The sequence below is a fragment of the Drosophila ananassae genome, chromosome 2L (assembly GCF_017639315.1).
Source record: "Drosophila ananassae strain 14024-0371.13 chromosome 2L, ASM1763931v2, whole genome shotgun sequence".
Lineage (NCBI taxonomy): Eukaryota > Metazoa > Arthropoda > Insecta > Diptera > Drosophilidae > Drosophila > Drosophila ananassae.
In genome coordinates, this window is record NC_057927.1 from 1,830,965 (window position 1) to 1,853,006 (window position 22,042).

Genomic DNA, 22,042 nt, shown 5'->3' on the forward strand with positions numbered 1-22,042 from the left:
TTGTTTACCCTCGCGTCCTCTTCCCAGACGCTACACTGTGAAAAATGTTTATGCGATCGATTCAAATAAGTTAAACTATCCAAGCAATATGTATATATGTAGACTATATGTATATCGTACTTTATATTTCATTAATTGAGCAATAGTTTTCACATTCAAATGTATTTTCGTAAATATATGTATTGACAGTTTATATAATATATATAAAAGTTTATTGAGACTAAAATTGTTGATGAATTTTATTCCTAAGTGTATCATCTCGAAAATTATGCACTGAACAGAGCAGAAGTCCAAAAACAAAAATCCAATGAAAACAAATTATTTTTAAAAGAAATTCAGATTTTCCCCCCCATCGGCGCAATGTGCATCCATCCATGTGCTGCAATACACATGTGTTTCTGAGAGATTCCTCGCGTGTGAGATGATGTTGAGGCTGTGTGTGTGCGGAAAATATCTAAACCGACTGAGGGTCGTCAAAATGGTATAAATATTAGCGCATCTCGGTCCAGCGACCACTCGCAGTTCTACAGCGAAAGTGTTGATTTGGATTTCTAGTTTTTCTTCTTTTAAACGGTTAGTATCCAACAATTCCAAGTGGCTCCTGCAAAGAAAGGAAGAACTTCCCAAAGTGTACAGTGTCACAGTTTTTCAAAAACTATCTTTTTAAAAGTACTAGTTCAAATACTTCTGGCTAGTTAGGCCTGAAGAGAGTACACAACAAAAAACCATACAAAAATTCATTAAAATTTCAAAATTGAAAAAAAAGGATTTACAAAATTTCAAATATAAACCTTCGAAATAAAAACATTTTTAAATATCCAAATTAGGATTTCGAAAAAAGACCGTTCCTTTTGGCTGAAAGGATATTAAACTGCGACAAGTGTTAGATTTTTTCAAAAGCTACTTTTTCGAATAAAGTCAAATAAATTGTGTAGATGTGACACGAATACACGGCACCCTAGTAGAAACATAAAGTAGACATAAAACATAAGACTAAGTCCTTGCTTCTTTCTGTTGTTGTTGTTTGCAGTAAAAACAGCCAGTAGCCAAGATGTGTGACGACGAGGTTGCCGCATTGGTCGTGGACAATGGATCCGGTATGTGCAAGGCTGGTTTCGCCGGCGATGACGCGCCCCGCGCCGTCTTCCCCTCGATCGTGGGCCGTCCCCGTCACCAGGGTGTCATGGTCGGCATGGGACAGAAGGACTCCTATGTGGGCGATGAGGCCCAGAGCAAGCGTGGTATCCTCACCCTGAAGTACCCCATTGAGCACGGTATCATCACCAACTGGGATGATATGGAGAAGATCTGGCACCACACTTTCTACAACGAGCTGCGCGTCGCCCCCGAGGAGCACCCCGTCCTCCTGACTGAGGCTCCCCTCAACCCCAAGGCCAATCGTGAGAAGATGACCCAGATCATGTTTGAAACCTTCAACGCCCCCGCCATGTATGTGGCCATCCAGGCCGTGCTCTCCCTTTACGCCTCCGGTCGTACCACCGGTATTGTTCTGGACTCCGGTGATGGTGTCTCCCACACTGTCCCCATCTATGAAGGTTATGCCCTGCCCCACGCCATCCTGCGTCTGGATCTGGCTGGCCGCGATCTGACCGATTACCTGATGAAGATCCTCACCGAGCGCGGTTACTCGTTCACCACCACTGCTGAGCGTGAAATCGTTCGCGACATCAAGGAGAAACTGTGCTATGTTGCCCTGGACTTCGAGCAGGAGATGGCCACCGCTGCTGCTTCCACCTCCCTGGAGAAGTCGTACGAGCTTCCCGACGGTCAGGTGATCACCATCGGCAATGAGCGTTTCCGTTGCCCCGAGTCCCTGTTCCAGCCTTCCTTCTTGGGAATGGAATCCTGCGGTATTCATGAGACCGTGTACAACTCGATCATGAAGTGCGATGTGGATATCCGTAAGGATCTGTACGCTAACATCGTGATGTCGGGTGGCACCACCATGTACCCCGGTATTGCCGATCGTATGCAGAAGGAGATCACCGCCTTGGCGCCATCGACCATCAAGATCAAGATCATTGCCCCACCAGAGCGTAAATACTCCGTCTGGATCGGTGGCTCCATCCTGGCCTCGCTGTCCACCTTCCAGCAGATGTGGATCTCCAAGCAGGAATACGACGAGTCCGGTCCCGGCATCGTCCACCGCAAGTGCTTCTAAGCGATTTGAACACTGCACCACACTGAAAACCACAACACACCACACAACAACAACAACAGGAAAAAATCAAACAACCAAATACACCAAAACCAAAACAAGAACAAGAACTAGAGCCTAGTGCTAAAGATGACTAATTTTAAGTAAAAACCTCTTGCTGCCCTGCCATCCGTGAAAAACTAAAGGATCCGCGATTCAATGTAACAGCATGTATTATACTTATATAAATATTTATTGGAAGTGTCGCGCAATGGCGATGATGTAGGAGTTGAGGAGACACAAGAATGCAAAATTTTAAAGTTAAAACAAAATAAAATTATTGAATAGCATCCTCTTTAAATTAAATCTAAATTATATACAAAAAAAAACATAATTTTAATTTTTTGGGTAGTAGGCAGAAGGCTCACAGGAAATTATGAAATTCTCCACGCCCACTGCAAATGTGGCGAATCTGGAGCGGATCAGGGGTGATGTGCATAGCTATAGGTACAGCGATCTCCATATAGACGCCATCAAGACCATTTTTGCCCATGGTCGTAGCAGGAGCTGCCCCCTCGTCGGGTGGCTAAAAATAAAGCCCGAAGATAAAACAACAACACGCCAAATCCATATGCCAGAGGGCATTAACAAATGTGTTTCTAAACTACAGTGGATCTTCGATAAATACAAAGATGGAAGCCTAAAAAGTATAGTTTACAAACAAAAATATTAAATAATCTCGGAGTACGATAAGGTTTTCATTTTATGAATTCCAAAAGTAAGCTTTTCTTTTAAAAATAATGTAATATATGTATTGAAATATGTTTTTCGATTTAACATTTTTGAAAGTGTCATCTTTTTTTATCTCACGAGTGTGTCTTATCTGATCAAGTTCCCGCGAGAAAGTTTCACTGTAAATATGTTTATAAAGAGTGAGATCGGGTCTTTTTTGGAATCAACATTCGATGCTGGTTGAGGCGACCGCCGGCTGTCTTTTTAATTGCAGTGCCACGACCTCGGGGGCTGCGAAAATATCTTGGAATTTCAAGTACATGTGTGGGGCTGGGCTGGTAGCGATCTTCGTACTTGAAGATCGTGTCGGCAAACGTGAAGAAGTCGAAAGGCAGACGACAGCAGCAGGCAAATGGGCCTCCTTGGGATTCCAGGAATGGGCTGCCTAATTCGAAAATAGACCAAAGAACTCCTTGCTATTCAGTATACATGGTGCATAAATGCACTTTTTATTGAATATTTTATAAATTTAAATGCTTCAACATCGCCTATGATTGCTTAGAAACAAATTTGTTGAGTGGATTGCTTGCACTTAACATTTCGTTGGTGAGTGGTAAGTCAGGTTTTCTATTTACTTGTTTCTAGGACCCCCTGCGGGCAATACAATTACAAAAATACTCGCACAATTACATTCAATTCAATTTTGTTTGTATACACTTTCAGTCAATTCGGTTCTTGCAGTTAAAAAAAATTTCGTTGTTCTCAGTGGTCTGTTAGTTGTTAGTTGGAATACTGCACATAAAACTGTCTCACATCTCCTAGCTATAATATAGGCCTAGTATATTAAGCAGAACGCCCATCATCACGTTGGTTTTCAATTTTTCTTTTTGTTAAAAATCCAGTCTATACACTTACATTAATGGAATGAATACTTTATTAAGTACATGGTTTAGCACATTTCGTTTCCTCGATATCATTGAAGTGTATATGATATATGTACGACTTGTACGAGATATAAATATATATATATATATAGATAGATCATTAAGGCACATTTATGGACAGTTTGCTTTTGATTGGACCTGCTCTTACATCGTCGATTTTTCGTTGCTGACGCACGGAATGCTTAAAACTTGTCTAAGTTGTCTAAGGTAAAATACGAATACGTTACATCTGTCTAGATTTCCATAGCTAGTGAATATAAATACGAACATTTAGCTTATAAACGAAGAAGGGATTGATACAGTTAAACAATAATTACAACTGGGTTGTAATAACGGATTTGCGAATGATGGTCGGCTCGCGTCCCTTGGGGGCCGAAACCACCTCCGATGATACCAGCCAGGGCGATACCATTTCGTTGCTGTTGCTGTTTCCATTGCTGTTCGACGGAAACGTAGTGCGACTGTTGTCCGGGTAATTGCTCGGGTTTTTCTGTGGCAAAGATCAGAGCGAGTATTAAAACGAGAGGTCAGGTAGGGCCAATAGACTGGAGGTGGTGGTTAGTGCGGTGTGCAGATTGAAATGAAAACGAAAAGACAGGCTAACTACGGCGTGCCGAAGTTCACCTACCTTTGCAGCTTGGTTAGAGCTTATAAAAGAATTCGCATTTTTGAATTACAACTATAATTTTCTGTCATAAAACTATAGAAAAATAACGCAAAAGGTTAACTATAACAGACAAGTAGAATAGAAAACTATATTTTGGAGTTCGTCAAGAAGAAAACTAACTCATCTGCAAAGGTTTTAAATAGAATTAGTAATAGCTGTAGGCCAGTTTAGAGACAGACAGTGAAAGCGTAAACGTAAGCTCGTGCTGGTGCTCAAACCTTTTCACTTGGCGGCGCATCGACTTCACTGTGATTCTGGTTCTGATTCGGATTCTGATTCAGGCTCTGATTCTGTTTCCGTAGCTGTTCGTTCGTTTTCTGCGTCTCCAGGCGCTCCTGTTCACTGAGCGTGGAGAAGAGCAAAGTGCCGGCACTGGGCGTCGAACTGCCCGCCGGCTTTGGAGCAGAGTCATTGGTATTGCCACTGGTGGTGCTGGTGCTGCTGTTGGCATTGGCATTGTTGTTTATGATGTTGTTAATGAATATTTCATTAATGAGTATTTCGGCTGCCGATGCGTTGCTTAGAGTGGGAACCAGGCTTTCCGTGGCTGCGGTGCTAACACTGGCCGTGGGGCTGCTGGGCGTGCTTATGGTGGTTACACTGGTGGACACGCCTCCCGTATTATTCAAATTCACGGGCAGCGACGAGGGAGGTGTGAGTGGTGCATTAAATCCGGACACAAAGGTGGCATTGCTAAAGGATGAATTGGGATTGCCATTCGTGGTGCTTGATGTGCTGGAACTACTGCTGGCGGCGGTGCTGCTGCTGCCCGTCGATGGCTTCTGTTCCGGTATGCTGAGCGTCAGCTTATCGCCTCCCTATTTCGTGTTTTTGTTTTAAGCAAGCACATAGCATACACACAACACAAACGCAACAACACGGATAAACATTAAGTGCGGACAACAAATGAAAATAAAACGTACAAACAGAAGGCATGAAACGAGTGCAATGCTGTGGATCAAACTGGTTCGCCGGTTGGCTACTTACCACAGATATGTAGGTGGCGTTCAGGGAATCCGGTCCGTCGCTGCCGCTGTTCATGTTGCTATTGCTTGAGTGCACCGTGCTGGGGTGGGCGGCGGGCACGAACATCTGATTGGTGAGCTTAGCGTTGCCTCCGGCGCCTAGCTCCTCTTCGACGCGAGCTGAAGGATTAAATAATTTACTTTGTGTCGGGCATTTTCGCATTTTAAGCCCGCTTACCCTTTAGGATATTGCACTTGATGTTGCCGGGCGGCAGGGCCGTGGTGCTCACGTTGGCCAGTTTCACTTGGTTGTTGGGCTTCTCGTTGGCGTTCGAGAGGCGCTTCAGTGTTTCCGTGTTGTGGTCCATGTCGAAGGTCTTGTTGATGGTCACTCTGCAGAAACATTACGCACTCTGGTCAAAGAATTCTATTATCTGGACGCTGATTACACTACCTGATACTGTTAGCATCATTAATGGCTTCATTGGCTAGCACTGATGGGGATGGATCTTTGACAATGGACTTAAGCAATGAGTCTAGCTCTCTATCTTTATCCGACAAGCCGCTCTTAACACTGCACAATGGTTTAGACAACACACACAGAAAGAGAGACGGGTGAGAAACACACAGAAACAGGTGAATTAGTCAATCGGGAGTTGAAGCCACAAGTATTAGATAAATGGATCGGTTAGCGTACGGATAACCTACCTGAGCTGGCCGGAGCTAATGGAAGCCTTGCCGAAGCTACCGTGATGCGAGGCAGTGGCATTTCGGAATGGATTGGTCTCGTCAAAGTTCTTGGTGGAGTTCGGGGAATAAGGTGGGGTGTATTCCGAGTCCAGTCTACGAATCGACAAGCAATATTCGTTTATAATTTTATAAGCTAAGACGGATTTAAAAGCTTTCTTACCTAACAGTCAAGCCTGCTGCCTTTCCTATGGATCCAATCTTGCTGTACGCCGGGTCCTCGTTGCTGAAGTTGGATTTTAGGGAGTTGCGGCCCAGCGATGCACAAGTGGCAGCTGCTGCTTGGGAGGAGGAACTGATCGAACCGCTGCAGGCAGCATCCGGTTCTATGATGGCCGAGTTTTGGATTACGGTGAGCACTGACGGTGAAGGGGTTACGGTTATAAACTGATCGGTGGATATAAGCGAATCGAAGGCATCGTTGTTGTTTTCGTTGCTCGGCAGTGGCGATGATATTTTAGAACTTGCCACAGGAGGCACTATTGCGGCTGCCTGTGAGGAAGCAGCAGCTGCCGCCGCAGCAGCGGCAGCTCTGGCATTAACTGAAGCCACAGCGGAGGCAGCCGATTCCTGGGAGGCCTTTTGGCGTTCCCGCAACAGGTGCGACTGCCTGCTGGCAAAACGCTGAGACGGCCGCCGCTCAAACTGAACCGTTCTCCTGGCCCGACTTTGCTGCGTGGTCTGGAACTCAGTGCGTCCCGAATAGCGGAAGCGGGAGCCCATGCGGAAGAAGTTCTGGCGAGCAGAAGGACCCTTCACTGGCGCCCTAAGCCGGAAGAATGTGTGGTGTTCCACGGCGCACTTCCACAAGTGCTTGCAGGCCTTCTCGTTGTAAAGGCGGAAGACGAAGGTGTGCTCTTGCTCCCGGCCCTCGTCATCGTCTTCGATCACGATAAGAGTAAGCTTCTTTTTCTTAAAGTCCAACTTGCTGATCTTCGGCCAGAAGAACAGTCCTATCTTCTGATCCCGCTCAAAGACCAGTATACCAGTGGGTGTCAGACCCAGGTGGTATTCGCAGCCGTCTTTTCCCAGCACCGTGTGCATGTCCACGCCGTACATATCCAGCCACTTGGCCTTGTTTAGGAATGCAGTCTCTGCCTGAGCTGGAGTTAGTCCGCGGCACGTCTTATACTCCTCCAGAATGGATATTTCCAGATCCTCCGTTTGCTCGGGAACAAAGCGGAACTCCGAGACGGTGGCCGCCGAGTGCACTTGATCGTCATAGTCGCCCAGCTCAGCTGTGGGTGATAATATGTCACATATATTGAAAAGGTGATCGAAAAGTATCACTTACATTGCAGTGCCAGGGCGCAGAGCTCAGTGGACTTGTCATCTGGGCAATCCAGCCTTCCTTCCAGCAGATCCTGCTTCAGTTGCAGGAAGAACAGGTAGCGAGTGAGCTCTTCCCGGAGGGTATTCGGCTCCGAAGAGTAGAACTTCACCTTCAAACGGAACGTATAGGGAGGTCCGACTGTGGGGAATATTATTGATTAGCACCTGCACTTCTACGTTTATTGCCATTCCCAAAAATATACTCACTTTTAACCTGCTTCTTAATCGGCTTAGTGGGATCCAGCCAGTGCTTTACATGATTGGCATCCGTGAACTGTAGCCCGAAGTAGTCCTTTTCAATTATGTCCAGGGCGTAGAATACTTGCTCGTACAGGAAGCTGCCCAATGCCTTTTTCTGAAAACGCAAACTCGTGAAAATTAATACTCTCAGCTTGGGGGGCAAGTGCAAATCAAAGCGGCCCTGAACTAATCACGTTCGCCTAGCCGGTTAAATTATGTGCTGATCAGTAGCAATTTGCTTACTTTATCACACGAGGTGAGGCAATACATGGAATGGAGTGTCTCCACCAGGGTGGTTCAGTGGAGTTAGATAAAATCACATGAGAGTCAGAAATATTTTTATGGCTTTAGTAGCAACTAGTTACTTGCTAGATGCAAACACTGTTCAAAAATAGCCAAAATGTATAAGAAACTCTGTTGAAACTCTCAATCTACAGTTGGTGAGCCACCCTAATGAAATTATCTGTATCTCTATTTTGTCTGGTGACTTCAGATTCACCCGTCGTCTGCCCATTAACCCGATTCTGTTTGCGTTCAAACAATCACAATTTATGGCTACCAGGGCGAACGGCAAGAGACAGAGATACCAGCAAGGCGAGGGTCGGAATTGGGCAATGTAATTCAATATTGGGGCAGTGCTTACCGATAATTCGATGGAAAGGTCAGTGTTGTCCAGCAGAATGACGCGGCAGTCGATCTTGTTCTTGTTGACCACAATGCGCTGCGGCTTAATCTGTGACCCGCTGGCCAAGGCTCCCGCACCGCCGACGCCACCGCCCATCGGGGCACCCCCGCCGCCGCCGCCCCCTCTCACATTATCCGCGTAATTGTTGCGCACCTTGCGACGGCTTAAAAAACGCAGCATTTTCGCTGGCTACTTTGTATTTTTTACTTCCACCTTTTTTGTTGTATGATGATGGAATGGGTGGTTGTGGTGTGTGGTGTATCTATTGTTGTTGCCAAGGCAGCGCGCGCTGCACCGATATTTCACCTGTGTGCTGGTGGTGCTGGGCTGGGAAAATAAAAAAGAGCACCGCAGACATCCAGCACACACACACAGTCGCACCTGTACTGCAACTTGTTCTGGCTAACACGCACACTGAGCCGCAACCACTAACACACACACGCACGCACACTGAAAAAGACGAACACCAGCAAAAGACGCCCCCGTTTGGTGGCCTCGGTGGCTTTTATTTTAAATTTTTTTCTTCTTTTCAGTTTGCAGGAACCGGGATTGGAAGTTGAATTAAAGTTGCTGCCAAAACTGGGTGCAGCCGCTGCAGTTTTCCCCCCCAAAATATCACAAATCCCAGCTAGTTTTGCACACAAATAAAAGTAGGGGAAAAAACTGGCCACCAAAACACGTTCGCGTTCCCGTTCCGCGAGTCGTTTTCTTCTGGAATAATTTCGGTCACGTTCTCGTCGCACGCTTTTCTGTCTTTTTGATACTTCATTCAATCCGATATTGTTTATTTACTGATATTTAACTACTTTAAAAGTATTTAAGCGCACTTGTTGGTTTTAATTAATTTTAGAATGTTGAGTTGTTGATGTTGTTGAGCGTCCGGAAAATACCAAGAAAATACTGGTTGTCTTCTCGAGGAGAAATCAGCTGACAAACCTGTCAGCAGTCACCCTGTGCTATCCAAAGTCGCCCTGTGTATATTTCCGATTTATTGTAGTATTCTTAAATAAAATCTATTAAAATCCAATATTTGGATTGAATAACTAAGTTTATTTTTATGATTTATTGGTTTTTAAAGATGAAATATTAGGCGCGCTCCTTTCAGTGTCCAAAACGTAAACTATAAAATAGTTTTAGTATTTGGGTCCTGTTTTTGCTAGGTTGTTGTCTCGGCTTATCGCAATATCGTTATTTATATAATCGTAAACTTCAATTTAATTTTTAAATTATTGTTAATTTTTCCTTCAGTAATAGTTTTTTATTTACCATAATTAATTATTTGTAATGTATTTGCACTTGTATTTTATATTGATAAATGTTGTTGTATATTTAAAAAATTAATGTCTAATGTATTAATTTTTTAGTTTATTTTATATGCTATGTATTTAGATATTTTAAGCTTTTTAAACGTTACGTTATTAAAATATGTTCTTATTTATAAACTTATTAGCCTTTTGTCACAAACCGTATTTGAAAAACTTCTATATTTTCTATATTAAATGTGTGATATTATAAATATAATTAAGTTATTTTGCTTTTAGTCTTTTATATCTCTAATTAAGTTCGTGTTCTAAGTTCACTATTTTCTGTGATTAAATATTTCAATTACTTAAAAATAAAGAATAATATATCCTTGTTGTGTCACAATCTTACAAAAGCATCGTCCAATCCCTAAAAAAGATTTTCATTTCATTTGGACTTATGACCAGGATTTAAATCATAAAAAGTTCACATTTTTGGCAGACAGAAGGCGAGCACAACAAACTTGTTGGCATTTGTGGTCGCGGATTGCTTTATGTTTAGTACAAGGAACTAAACTAGAAAGAAGTGCACAATAACTGTAAAATAGGAAACACAAGTGGGTTCCGTAGTTGCAGCCGGCATTTGCAAAATCCTTTTTATGGGCAATTTATTCCTTTATTTGTTAGTGGATTTAAGGCCGTAACGTAACAGTGTCCACTCCCTTTCTCCACCCTCCTGTCCAGGAGAAAGCGCCGCCATTGGTAGTCGTATTTCGAGTTTAAAGGTAAATGGGAGATTTATCGCCGACGATTTCCTGTGTGTAGTAGGCCCTGGATACCGCAGGGGTGAGTGGGTGGCGATTTTGGGGGGCTTTAACATCTTGGCTGCGGGCTGTGTTTATATCGGGGTTTTAGTGGGCCCTCGAGAGGTTCTGTTCGGTTTTTGGGAGCCGAGGGCTTTACAACATTTGCGAAAAGTTGAAGCCATTGAGCACCAATTGCATGATTCATTTTCGCTTATTGGCCATTAATTTTGCTCTCCCAGGTTCGGATTGAACCCGATATGCATTTACATTTTTATCGAAAGCATTCGAGATCTGGGGGCTGTAATTACCCAAATGGCCGTTATAACGAGGCGCATGATTAATTACTGGCTAATATTGAAACCCGATCTGTGGCCAGCATCGGTAGAATTGACCAGTGGCATCACATTGGGGCCTAAAAGGGGCGTAAGAGGCTGTGCGGGGCACAGGGTGGTGCAGGGGCTGCTATCCCCATCCATAATAATAACTAGACAGGCGACGATGCAGGTCTTTGGCCAATGTCTTAGGTGCCAGCTGCGGCAACTTGAGCAGCCTGTTCCGTAATTATGACAGGCGGCCATAGACCTCAGATTCCGGTCCAATCCCCTGTCCTATATTCTCAAGATCCAGGTCCCGTCTCGATTTTCCCTGCCCCAGGGGTGTGGCAACAATTAACAAATGGTTTTCGTTGCTATTGCCATTGACCAAAATAGATATGTTTGCAAGGGGTTACGGCCACACGTATACATGCGAATACATCAGTCTGGGCGACGCACGTACACTGAAAATAAAACACGGGCATTAAAAACTTGTTAAATTTATTGTTTTTTAATTTATATCATTACATGTTAGCTGACGGAAAACTTAATTTTTCTCAAAAGTAATAACAGGGTTTAAGGGATAAACTAGTTAAAAACCAAACTCTTTTAGACACTTTAATTACTTCTTCCTTATTATAGAATATATTATTACCATCAAAAAGAATATAGAATATTAATTTTTTTAGATCTTTTTACAAAAATATTAAAATCAAAGACTTTTAATACTTTCCAATCGTATATAATAAAGTAACTCCATCTAGTGGAGTGTGTCGATTTAAGTGTGGAAATAAACCATAAAATCTTAAGAAATATGTATTATTAATTGCATGTACACCCTTTTAATGTAGTTCCGGGCTAAATTATTTTTCCCCGTGCCAGTTCTGGCATTTGTATTGTCTTAACGATAATGGCAAGTCGTGGGTATGTAATACGAGGTGGGCAAATATTTGTGTCTGTTTGAATGAGCGTGTGGTGCATGTGGTGTGGCGTGGCTCATAGCTCAGAGTGCAGAAACAGAGGCTGAAGCAAAAGCAAAAGCTACGGCGAAGCCAAAGGTAAACTATTATATTTATATGGACGTCTGCGGATGCTGCTGCTACGCTCCAACTGTCTGCGCACTTATCTGCAGTTGAGTGGAAAATAAATTCCTTTTAATTAAAACCACAGCACAGCTCGTGATTTAAATGGCTCACGGCTCAGCATCTGAATCCGAATCCGAATACGAATCTGAATCAGAAGCGCTGTGCAAATTTATTGGTGACCATCCATAAATCAACGACACTGTTCGAACAGCCAAAAGGTGAATTCATTTTAATTAAATAGAAAAATGTTTGGTTGTTTACTCACCTGATGGGCCCGCTAACAAACCCTTGCCGGGTAAAAAATATTGCATCGGCCCAGCCCGGCAACAACAAAACAAATAAAAAACAAAACACAACACAACAAAACGAGCGGCCAGCCATTGAATTTGGGGGACGGTCCTGGGGGACGGGTATATTCATAGTAAGGAATTCGAAGTTTTTCAGTAATTGGCTACTTAAGTTGCTTCGATTGGGGCCGAGGAGCAGGACAAGGACATCCAGGGAGCTGGCACGCGGGATGAGTGCAATAAAAAACATCCTCGTGTTGTAAAATTTTATGTGTGATTGTGTGTCGCTTTACGATATCCTGGCATTCAGCCTCCGCCGACTCCGACTCCGTCTCCAATTCCGACTTCTCCACTTACAGGTCCAGCTCCTGCCGATATCCCGCCCACTTTTTCGACTCCATGACCAGGGCTCGTTACCGTCCGGAGACAGATACGGCGGATACGACACAGACCAGCAAATGGGGGCCAAAAGGGGCGTGGCAGCTGCTACTGGCTGGAGCGTGGGTGGCCGACATTTGTTGTCTCAGCGAATTCTCCGGGCAAACGATGCGATTGCCGTTACCTGCTCACCTACGCCCTGGGGGAATATTTCACGGCTATTTGGCAAGTCAACAGCTTGTTTTATTTTGGCATGTAATTTTCGATGAGTATTTTTATGACAGAAAGGCGACAAAAGCCAAAATCAATTGGAAATCAATGTTGCACTAGTTTGCACCTCACTTAGAGCTCCCTTGTGGCTGCAAAAATAAGGGAAAGTAAAAGCAAGAGGGTTTTATTTTTGCTATTAACTAATTGAATTACAGAAACTACATTATGATGGATCCACAGGCTAATATTGATTTTTTTAAATCTTTTAAAGGCTTTCAAAAAAAAATGTTTCTTGAAAAAAAATATAAAAGCCAAATTAAAATCAATTTTGCCATATTTTACTCACAATCACCAATCCCTTAAAAAAAGGGAAAGTAATTAGGCTTACAGTACGCCTCAGGCAAATGAAAAATTCGCTGCTTCTTTGGGGTGATATTTTAAATTACGCACACTTTATTTTATTTTATATTCAATTTAAAAAGTGTCAACTTTCTTCCTCATTTTGTGCGCATTTTTGTGGGGCTTGTGCGTCGACCTTCTGTCCATATAAAAACCCCATATGAAACGTATAAAAAAAGTTATTTATGCCCCGCGGTCGGTCGCTTTTGTTGCAGTGCGTTTGTGGAGCGTCCTCCGTGGAAATCGCTCCCCATTTCCCCCCTATTTTCCCAACGAAATTCCGCACCTCCCCACGGCGGTGACAAAACGCTGGAGGCCTTTTCCCGCAACTCTTTCGCCTTTGCCGGCCAGGTCGAAAAGTTTCGCAGCATTGCAACAATTAAAAGTGGCACAAGGGTCATTCAAACAATTGCCCATTGTTGTTTTTCGGGCTAGCTGGACAGGGGTCTGGAGGTGGGGGATTTAATTTATGCCACTAATTACTTTAAGAGCTTTGTGGCGCTGCAATCCTGCAGATTGCGCTGCCTTGTATAAGATTTTCCACGCCATTATGTTCTCCAAGGGTTTCAGCTTCCAAAAATCGGGGATGGACGAGTGGGTGGCCATTGGAATTGACACGAGCGTAGACTCCATCTCTTCTGGTATTCAAATAATATGCAAATTAGAATTATATTCAAACCGTTTTTTTCTATGCCACTAGGTAAACGAAACTAAGCCAAAACTTTTACAACATCTTTCGTTTTGCTTCACTGTCTGCGGCTTTGCTACTTCAAATGACTTTTGCCAACTTCCAGGCAAGCCCCGGAAAAAAGGTACGAAACTTCAAAAGGTTTTTCAAGCTATTTACACTCAAGACATGCTGGCCATCTGGCCAGAGAGTATCTCATACTTACTTGTGCTTTTTGGCCCAGCAAAAAGCCATCTAAGCGCCCCCGGCGGCAATAAAGCTGAAAAACTATAACCAAAGGAAGCAACTTTAAATTGTAGTTTATTTTATTGACGTGTTCTTATGGACCTGACAGAGACCTTGACATGTGATTTGCTATAATTACTTTGGGATTGGTACAAAAGAGGGTTGCACTTCAGGGAGCACTTAAAAAAATATAATCACTCTCTAAAAAAATAGAAAAGTGGTTCCTTTAATGTTTATCCTTTAAGGTTTTAAAACAAAGGAGTTGAAAATCATTGCATTAAATATGTGAGATTTATTTGGAGTTTTATATCTAAAACCTACAAATCAAACACACAAATAAGAAGTATTTTCATTCCCCTCTTTTCTTATATTTTTCAAGTTGGCAATAAAATATAGGCAGTTTTTATAAGGATATAAAATATGAACTTTTATTTGGTGGCCCGCTGCGAAGTGGATAATTTTATGTATGGTTGCAAATGTATTTTTTATTGCCCTTTTTCGGTTAGTGAATATGCTTCCCGGCCAAATAAATCACACCTACAGCACACACGCAACTAGCAAGGATAAAGCTCATCATCGATGTGCAATATTTTGCTTATCATGCACTTTTTGTCTAGGCAACACACAAACCCACTTACAGGGATCTAACGAGGACCATTCTGGGAAGTGGATGTGCTCGAGGAAAAAGTGGAACCATTGAGCATCACAATTTGCTGATTGCTGGAGTTTAGGCGATAGGAAATGAAAACCGAAACCGAAACTCATTTAAATCAATATTTTGTTGGGCACGTTTGCCACACCAGCAGTTGGCCCGAAAGATGATGTGTGGATGGAAGGAGAGGCTGGGGGATAGAGTGTTATTGGGGAATGCCCGGACTCAGCACAATTGTCGAACTTGGCTTAGGCGTTGTCTTTCTAGCCACATGGCCACCGCAAAACCCCAGCCAGATGACGCCTGCATGCAAATGTCCCGAAACATTGTTCCTGCCGTCCCCACACCACCCCCAAACACACACACGCAATTATATTTTCCTTAGGTCGGCATTAGTTCTCCACCGAACAGTCCAGTTTGAAGACCAAAATTTGGAATCTGGATTCGGACTCCTGGCCTGCTGCTAAGAGTCATTTCCGTTTCCTTTATGGACGACAGGCGACTGTTTTTCATATGCTTGATGTGTGCGGTTTTGCGGTGATTGTTGCGAGACATCTATTTGATCGAAATGGGATTGTCGAGAGTGGACCGGATTGAAGATTGCCTGACAGCGGGAAGATTGAAGATGCGACCGGCTCTTCTCCTTACCCCATTCGGGCCAACTGCCAACAGTTTGTCCTTGACTTCAGTACAGTCAGTCAATTATTTGGACCAAATATTTGCCACTGGCTTGACATATTCCCCCACTTTACGGGTAGTGCCGAGCGATAAGCACTCGAGAGCTTCAAACTCTTGGCTTTCGGTTATAGTGTTTCAGCCAAAGTCAATAGTCAAAAGTATGAAACTTCATAAATTTTCGGAAGTGGCGGGCAGGGTGGGTGGCAAATGGGAAAGTGTTTGGATTGCGATGGAAACTTATGATTTCGGGGGATGATTGGATGGATTTTTAAATGTCTGCTGGAGCATTTCAAGCTTTAAACAATCAAGGGCTTATTTTGATGGGTTACTGGGTCATATCCTTCATTTATTGTTGGTACTACTATCGTTTACTAAAGCCAATGAGAAATGAAAGGAAAAATGAAAAATTTAGGATACTGTCAGATAAATGTTTGCTATTTCTGACAAATTGCAAATTTCAACATCAAACTTTTCAAATTACGTAGAGAACCTTTTTTAATTTTCGTTTATGTAGTTCCTATGGCAACCAATTAAAAATTACGATTTAGCAAACATTACAACTACCAACATAATTTTGTATTCTGGTCAGAGTTTTCTATTCAGAAATTTAAATGCCATTACGTCTCTTGCTTCCGCCAAAGACTAGTAGTCTCCTTTTGTGAAGCATTCATTACATCCTTGGCAGGACTTCGCAGCGTTGGGTGAATGCGCCCCATCAGTGGAATTTTTCCAGGCTGCGTTTTTTCCATCTCCTTTGAAGACGAGTCCGCCCATCGATGATATCTTGTGCATTCAACTTGGTTACTAAGCACTTATCTCATCTCCGTTACTGTGCATAGAATTTTGACAGACAATTAGCAGCTGAGCGTTGGCATCGTTGCCAACTGTATCTTTGAGATACTTTGAGAGCCCCCCAACCCTGTCCCTTGCCTTTCCCCTTCCATCTGGCCGGTGTGTGGGTCTGGTGCACAGTTTTATGGGTGTTTTTCTTTTTATTGTGCTACGCATTTTCTATGACATTTTTGACGCTTACGATTTAAACATTGTCTTAATTGCTGCTTTATGATGTGTGCTCTCAAATGACACGCAGCATTTGCCAACGTTTCCCGTGATTATGATTTAGTTGAGCAAACTGGATGGGCTTCCAGGGAGTTTGGGTACCAGGGAGTGCCAGGAGTGCGGCGCCATAAAGATTAAATAGCAGTGTAGTAACAAAGATTGTTGCTTTTGCACCCGTCAGTCTGCCATAAAACCGTCTCCCACTCAGTCGAGTTCACATATCAAGTGTGAAGTTCTTTAAATATTTGCCGGCTGGCATAAAATATTTACAATGTGTAGCATGTGTAGCAATTGTCATGCCAAACTGCTGTAAACGGGATATAACTTTTTGTTATAGATTCTTCTTCCAATGGAGAATACTTTCAAATGGGACACGTCAATTGTGTTTATGTCTTTGTAATGGGATACAGCATTAACACAATATAGGCTTGCTTATAAAAGTGAAATTTTTGATTAACGATAGCTTAATATTTGATATTATTTCAATATATAGGATGTGTCAATAAGGGACATCAGAATTTGTTAAAAATATATTTCTTTTCGAAAATTTACCGTAAATGTACTGTACAAATTTGCCCATTCATATCTCAAGAATCAGCCAAAATCCTATTTTATCTGAATGAATCAGATTTGATTTAATTTCGTTGCAAATACGATAAGATTGATTGGCTTTTGCGAATGCAAAAATTCAATCTACAAGTCCCGGGTCCCTCTCTCAAAGGACACACTGTGAGTCGTCACAGACATAAAGTATCTCGATATTACGCAAATGAACGACTCGGTCAGGGTCAGGGGACTGGGGAATGGAAACTGTGGATGAGGGGAATCTTGGGTCCGGGCTGTGGAGCCTGGGATTGGCTGGCTTCAGTTCCAGTCAATTACCCGCAGCGCATGCATCTAAATCAAAGGCCACGAAGGCAATCTCCCGGGCTTAGCAGTCCGGACTCCGGAGTTTGGATTGCAGACCCATTCCTCACCTGCTGCGGTGCGGCTCGAGCCGTATCTCTGGCAAATTTATAGAAACAATTTATATTTACGTACCTACCCGTATAGAGATATAAATTTGTGCATTTGTATTCGCATGAAAAAGTCGTATATTTAAAATTTGCATTTCAACATAAAATTATTTGGGAAAGATTTTAATGACAAATTATGGCCGCGTAAATTATGGTGACTGCCTGCCCCGCCATCCTTGCCCCTTGCCCCATCCCACGGCATCCTGCCTCCTCCTATTTATATTTATATCGTAAAGGCGGACGCCATCCGACCACCCACACCTACCCACGTCGCCTTTGCGTTCGCCGAAATGGCAATAAAAATATTTCGCTACAGATCTTATTCAGCTTTATTCGCCATTTTTATTTGTTTTCGTGTTGGAGTTATGTATGCACATCTGTATTAGTGTACGTTCCCCCCAGAGTTCAGGCTTTGTTATATTTGTTTTCTTTTTTATACGGTTTCCAGCGTCGCCGGTGAAAACCTCTTTTATACGCGAGGCGTCTGGCTGGGCGGTTGTGTGTGTGTGTGTGTGTGTGTAGGTTTTGTATCTTTGTATCTTTACGCTTGCCTGGCACTTATCCCGGGTCCTGGCGCTGATGCTGCCGGCAGTGGTCCTACCGGATGCCTTCGTGTTTCCTGAATCCTGTAGGAAGCCCGGCCGTGTTCACCTTGCGATTTGTTTTTAAAAGCCGCTCAGCTGTGGCTCAAACAACTTTCTGTTGGTTGCCTTTGTTAAAACAATAAAATTATTATTATTGCTCCACATGTTGGAATTCGAGGACTTAAAATGTTGTTTCGCTCTAAGGCTTCCCACCAGTCTGTCCCTTTCCGGAGTGTCCCTTCTCCCTCCTCCCCCCTTCATTCTCCCTTTTCCAATCCTCCTTCGTGTTATCCTTCAGCTCCTTATGCTCTTATAATCATCGTCCATCATTCCTTTGGCATCTTGGCCGGAACGAGTCCCGCGTCTTGGGAATTTGTCATGCAATTTAATTTTTTGTTGTTGTTGGCCCCCTTTTTGTGCCATTCAGCAACAATTTTATGTCATTTGTTGATTGTGTAAATTTCGCGTTTAGCCGGCCAGCCCTTCCCAATCCCAATACCGTATTCGAAAGGTGCTAAAGGATTTTATGTTCGGCCTAACCGTGGCTTATTTGCGTTTTTAGTAGCCCCGCCAGCTACTTATGGTCGCGATGTCCTCTCCCGACCTGGCTACATAAAAAATGATTTACTATATGGCGGGTCTCCCTTTATGACAAGCCGTAAATTGCATTTTATGTCGCATGGTGGCGGGCTTTTTGTCTTTTTGTCCTCCCGCCCCCTGCTTCCTGCCACCTGCCTCCTGACTTCGCCTTACGCCCTTACATTATTTTCTCCTACATTCCCTCACCTTTTTGGCATTCGCACTTTTATTCGTTTGTATATTTGTTAATTAAGATTGAGAACGATGTGCGGCAACTGCACACAGAAATGGCCAATTATGCAGCGTGTTTGCATCTGCATTTGCATTTGAATTTGCAATTTCAGCAGCAGTGGCAGCAATGGCAGCAGCAGTGCAGCAACTATGCCAACTGCAACTAGCCAAGTCAGACTAATCCGCGACCTTTCTTAGCCTCGAGTTGTGCAATGCTGGCAGCTTGCTTATTTTAATTAGACACTGGCCCAGGCACAGGGCGTAAAAGGTAAGTGCAGGGGCGAGGGCGCGACATATTTTCGAAGGGGTTTTCCAATTAAGTAAGCTGGAAGCATCTTGATTACTTCAAAACGATGGATAAATTAAGGAAATTCTATTTAACAAATAATAAGAGGTATTTAAGCATAATTGGGACTTGATGAAACTAAATCAGTAAGCGGATAGGATTATGGTTAGTTTTTACTAAATATCTTACAAAATGTGACAAAGATAATATTACTAAATCATAATTTCTTATTCAGAAAGCATACTAATAATCATACTTATTAAGCCCCCGTGGTTTCGCCCCTGGCTAAGCGAAAATATGCTGCCTTCCGTTGCGGAAATAGCATCTCCTCGAAAGGTCCTCCAGCACCCATACGCCCCGTGTCCCCTCTCCAATGGCACCACCCACTTGCAACATGCACTTGGATGCAGGTACGGGTAAGCATTTGCATTTGCTTGGGTATATGTATCTGTAGCTGAAAATGTAAATGTATCTGTTTCTGTTTTGCAGTCGTATCTGAATCTAAAAAGTGGGCTTCTTCGAGGATGCGGTGGCGTGTGTTGTTTGCCGTCGCCTTCTTAAGGAAAAATGGCAACGAAAAAAGGCTTTCTGCCAAGGATCCAAGCAAAGCAGCCAACCAGCCAAGAGATTACGAAACGTGTCACAAGTGCAGTCTGCACCTTTTTGAAGTTATGTTTAGAATGGCAGCGGACCCCTGTGCCGCCTAATGAGTGGAATTAGAATTCAACATATGGCAAAAAAGTCACGTTTTGTGAAATTAATGATTTGGGGCGACGGCGTCATCCTCATTGCCTCTGACAGGCACTTGACGCGAGGTTGGATGCCCACTCGCAATTGGTCCAAGTGACCTGCGACAAAAAATTTGATATGAATTAAGGATATATCTTTTAAATGGTATTTTTAGCGGATATCTTAGGGTTATTTTTTTTTTTATTATAATTTTTCTTTCGGTGAATCTTGGGTTCTTCCGGTATTAAAAAACTAAACGAACCAACCAATCAGAAAACCATTCTTAGAAGGTATATATTTGGCGTATATTTCCAAATTATTTTTTAGGTAACAACTTATTATTAAAAGTAAAAAAACCAATAAGAACCAGATAAAAGTGGATATCACCCTGCAGCTAAGAGAAAGTTTGCATTAGAATAGCTATCGCTATTTTCACAATGTTGAAGGGGAACCCCCAGAAAAAATGACATAAAATCTAAAAAATATTTTGTTCCTAGATTTTGATGCATAATAATGGGGAATAGATCTACAATTCGTTAAAGGTATTCCGCTAAAGAATTGGATGGAAATTGGTCAAGATATAGCGATCGCTCTGAGCCATATTGTCCTTCCATGCACTTCACAACATTTGAAGGGGATCCTCCAGGAAAAATGGCATGAAACATAAAAAATATTTTGTTTCTAGGTTTTTATGCAGAATGATGGGGAATTGATCTACAAATCGTTTAAGGTATTCCGCTCAAGAATTGGATGGAAATTGGCCAAGATATGGCGATCGCTGCTGTATCCTATGTATATATATAAATGATAGTATATAATCGACCGATCCACTCTGCAATGGAAAGAAGGATGTGTGCAAACGAAACAGGATGTATGAAAATTTGGTTTGGGATGCCTCATTTACTGTGTGGTACACTTTTAACCAAAAATTATAATACTCTTTGCAAGAGTATGGGCACTATTGTTGCAAAATTTATTAAATAAACGTGACAGCCATTAAGAAGCGTTGAAATCAAAATTAAAATTAGATCACATTAGGGCCTAATTTGGCTTTAAAAAGATCAAGCTCAACCGGAAACTGGGCGAATGTCAAAACTTGTCCCTAAATCTACATAATAATGAAACCCATAAATTTATAATCTGCCTACTCCAATCTGCATCATAGGTCTCTAATGATGAAGTGCGATCATAAATTTTAATTCCGTAAGCAAAGCTGTAAACCTGATTGGATGTAATCTCAATTAAAAAATATAAATACGATTTGATGTGATAATAAATTCCACAGCCAAGGCTGTGTCATGGTTTTTTCTTCATGTCTTGATCTGTCTAGAATTAAGGAACACATAAATTAATTATTGGTTGGGTATATTAAGCCAACTAGTTACTTTATTTGGCTATAGATTTAATTTACAAGTTTCCACGCTAATCTAACCGTGCGCGATCAGAGAAATAAATCCATTTTCGTGTCACATGCCGAAATCAATTTCTAATAAATAGTGTGTTTCTTCTGATTAAAACTATTCGAAATCTACCTAATAGATACACATGCTCATGTGAGCGATTGAGCCGCACGCATACTGGCCAACACGCACTCAGATACTCGGGTAAACGCACACAGCCACGCCGCATAAAGAAATATGAGTATGCAAATAAGCTTAAAGCGCACAATCGCAATCAAAAACGACAAGAACAATAACTAACGTAGCGGTAAAGTGTTTAGACACGCAATGTCAATAAAGTATCTTATCTGCGGAACGTATAAAGATACATTGAGAGGGCGATGGTTTCGGATACGGATACGGATACGATACTGGCTCTCATTCTCTTTTTGAATCTCAATAAGGCACGACATCACTGTCCCACTGTTTTTTGTTATTAATTTTTTCCTTTTTTTTTTTTTGTAAGATAGGAACCGGGGAAACCGGTGAAAAGGGGATTGGGAATAGTGGGGGTGTGGAGTTAGAGCGTTGCCCATTGAATAATGCGTGCCTACGAATTCTGATTATATATCGCACGGGTCGAGGGCAGAACAAAACCAAAACAATGTCAAAGGGTTCGGTTTCTGTTGCGGGCAGTCGGCTTTAACTCAAAGCCTGCAAGCTACACTGTTGAATTGTTTCCTAAA

At 42.5% G+C, this 22,042-nt stretch overlaps 2 protein-coding genes across 5 annotated transcripts; one reads left to right on the forward strand and one right to left on the reverse strand.

Moving 5' to 3' along the window:
• The first annotated feature begins 424 nt into the window (after positions 1–424).
• LOC6500386 (actin-87E) lies at positions 425–2,508 on the forward strand. The gene is made up of 2 exons (XM_001953071.4): positions 425–573; positions 1,031–2,508. Exon 2 carries the CDS (start codon positions 1,052–1,054, stop codon positions 2,180–2,182), a length of 1,131 nt encoding a protein of 376 aa, XP_001953106.1. The 5' UTR covers positions 425–573; positions 1,031–1,051; the 3' UTR covers positions 2,183–2,508.
• Positions 2,509–3,369: 861 nt separating this feature from the next.
• Positions 3,370–9,389, reverse strand: LOC6500163 (band 4.1-like protein 5). Of its 4 annotated transcripts, XM_001953072.4 has the most exons (10): positions 8,429–9,389; positions 7,753–7,900; positions 7,508–7,684; positions 6,377–7,451; positions 6,175–6,309; positions 5,921–6,040; positions 5,705–5,859; positions 5,489–5,646; positions 4,720–5,319; positions 3,370–4,324 (listed from the first exon to the last, which is right to left on the reverse strand). In XM_001953072.4, exons 1-10 carry the CDS (start codon positions 8,648–8,650, stop codon positions 4,148–4,150), a joined length of 2,967 nt encoding a protein of 988 aa, XP_001953107.1. In that variant the 5' UTR covers positions 8,651–9,389; the 3' UTR covers positions 3,370–4,147. The 4 variants fall into 4 exon arrangements, with proteins under 4 accessions (XP_001953107.1, XP_014766404.1, XP_014766406.1 ...); XM_014910918.3 differs by lacking the exon at positions 5,921–6,040; XM_014910920.3 differs by lacking the exon at positions 4,720–5,319 and having other exon boundaries at positions 8,429–9,388.
• Between the last annotated feature and the right edge of the window lie 12,653 nt (positions 9,390–22,042).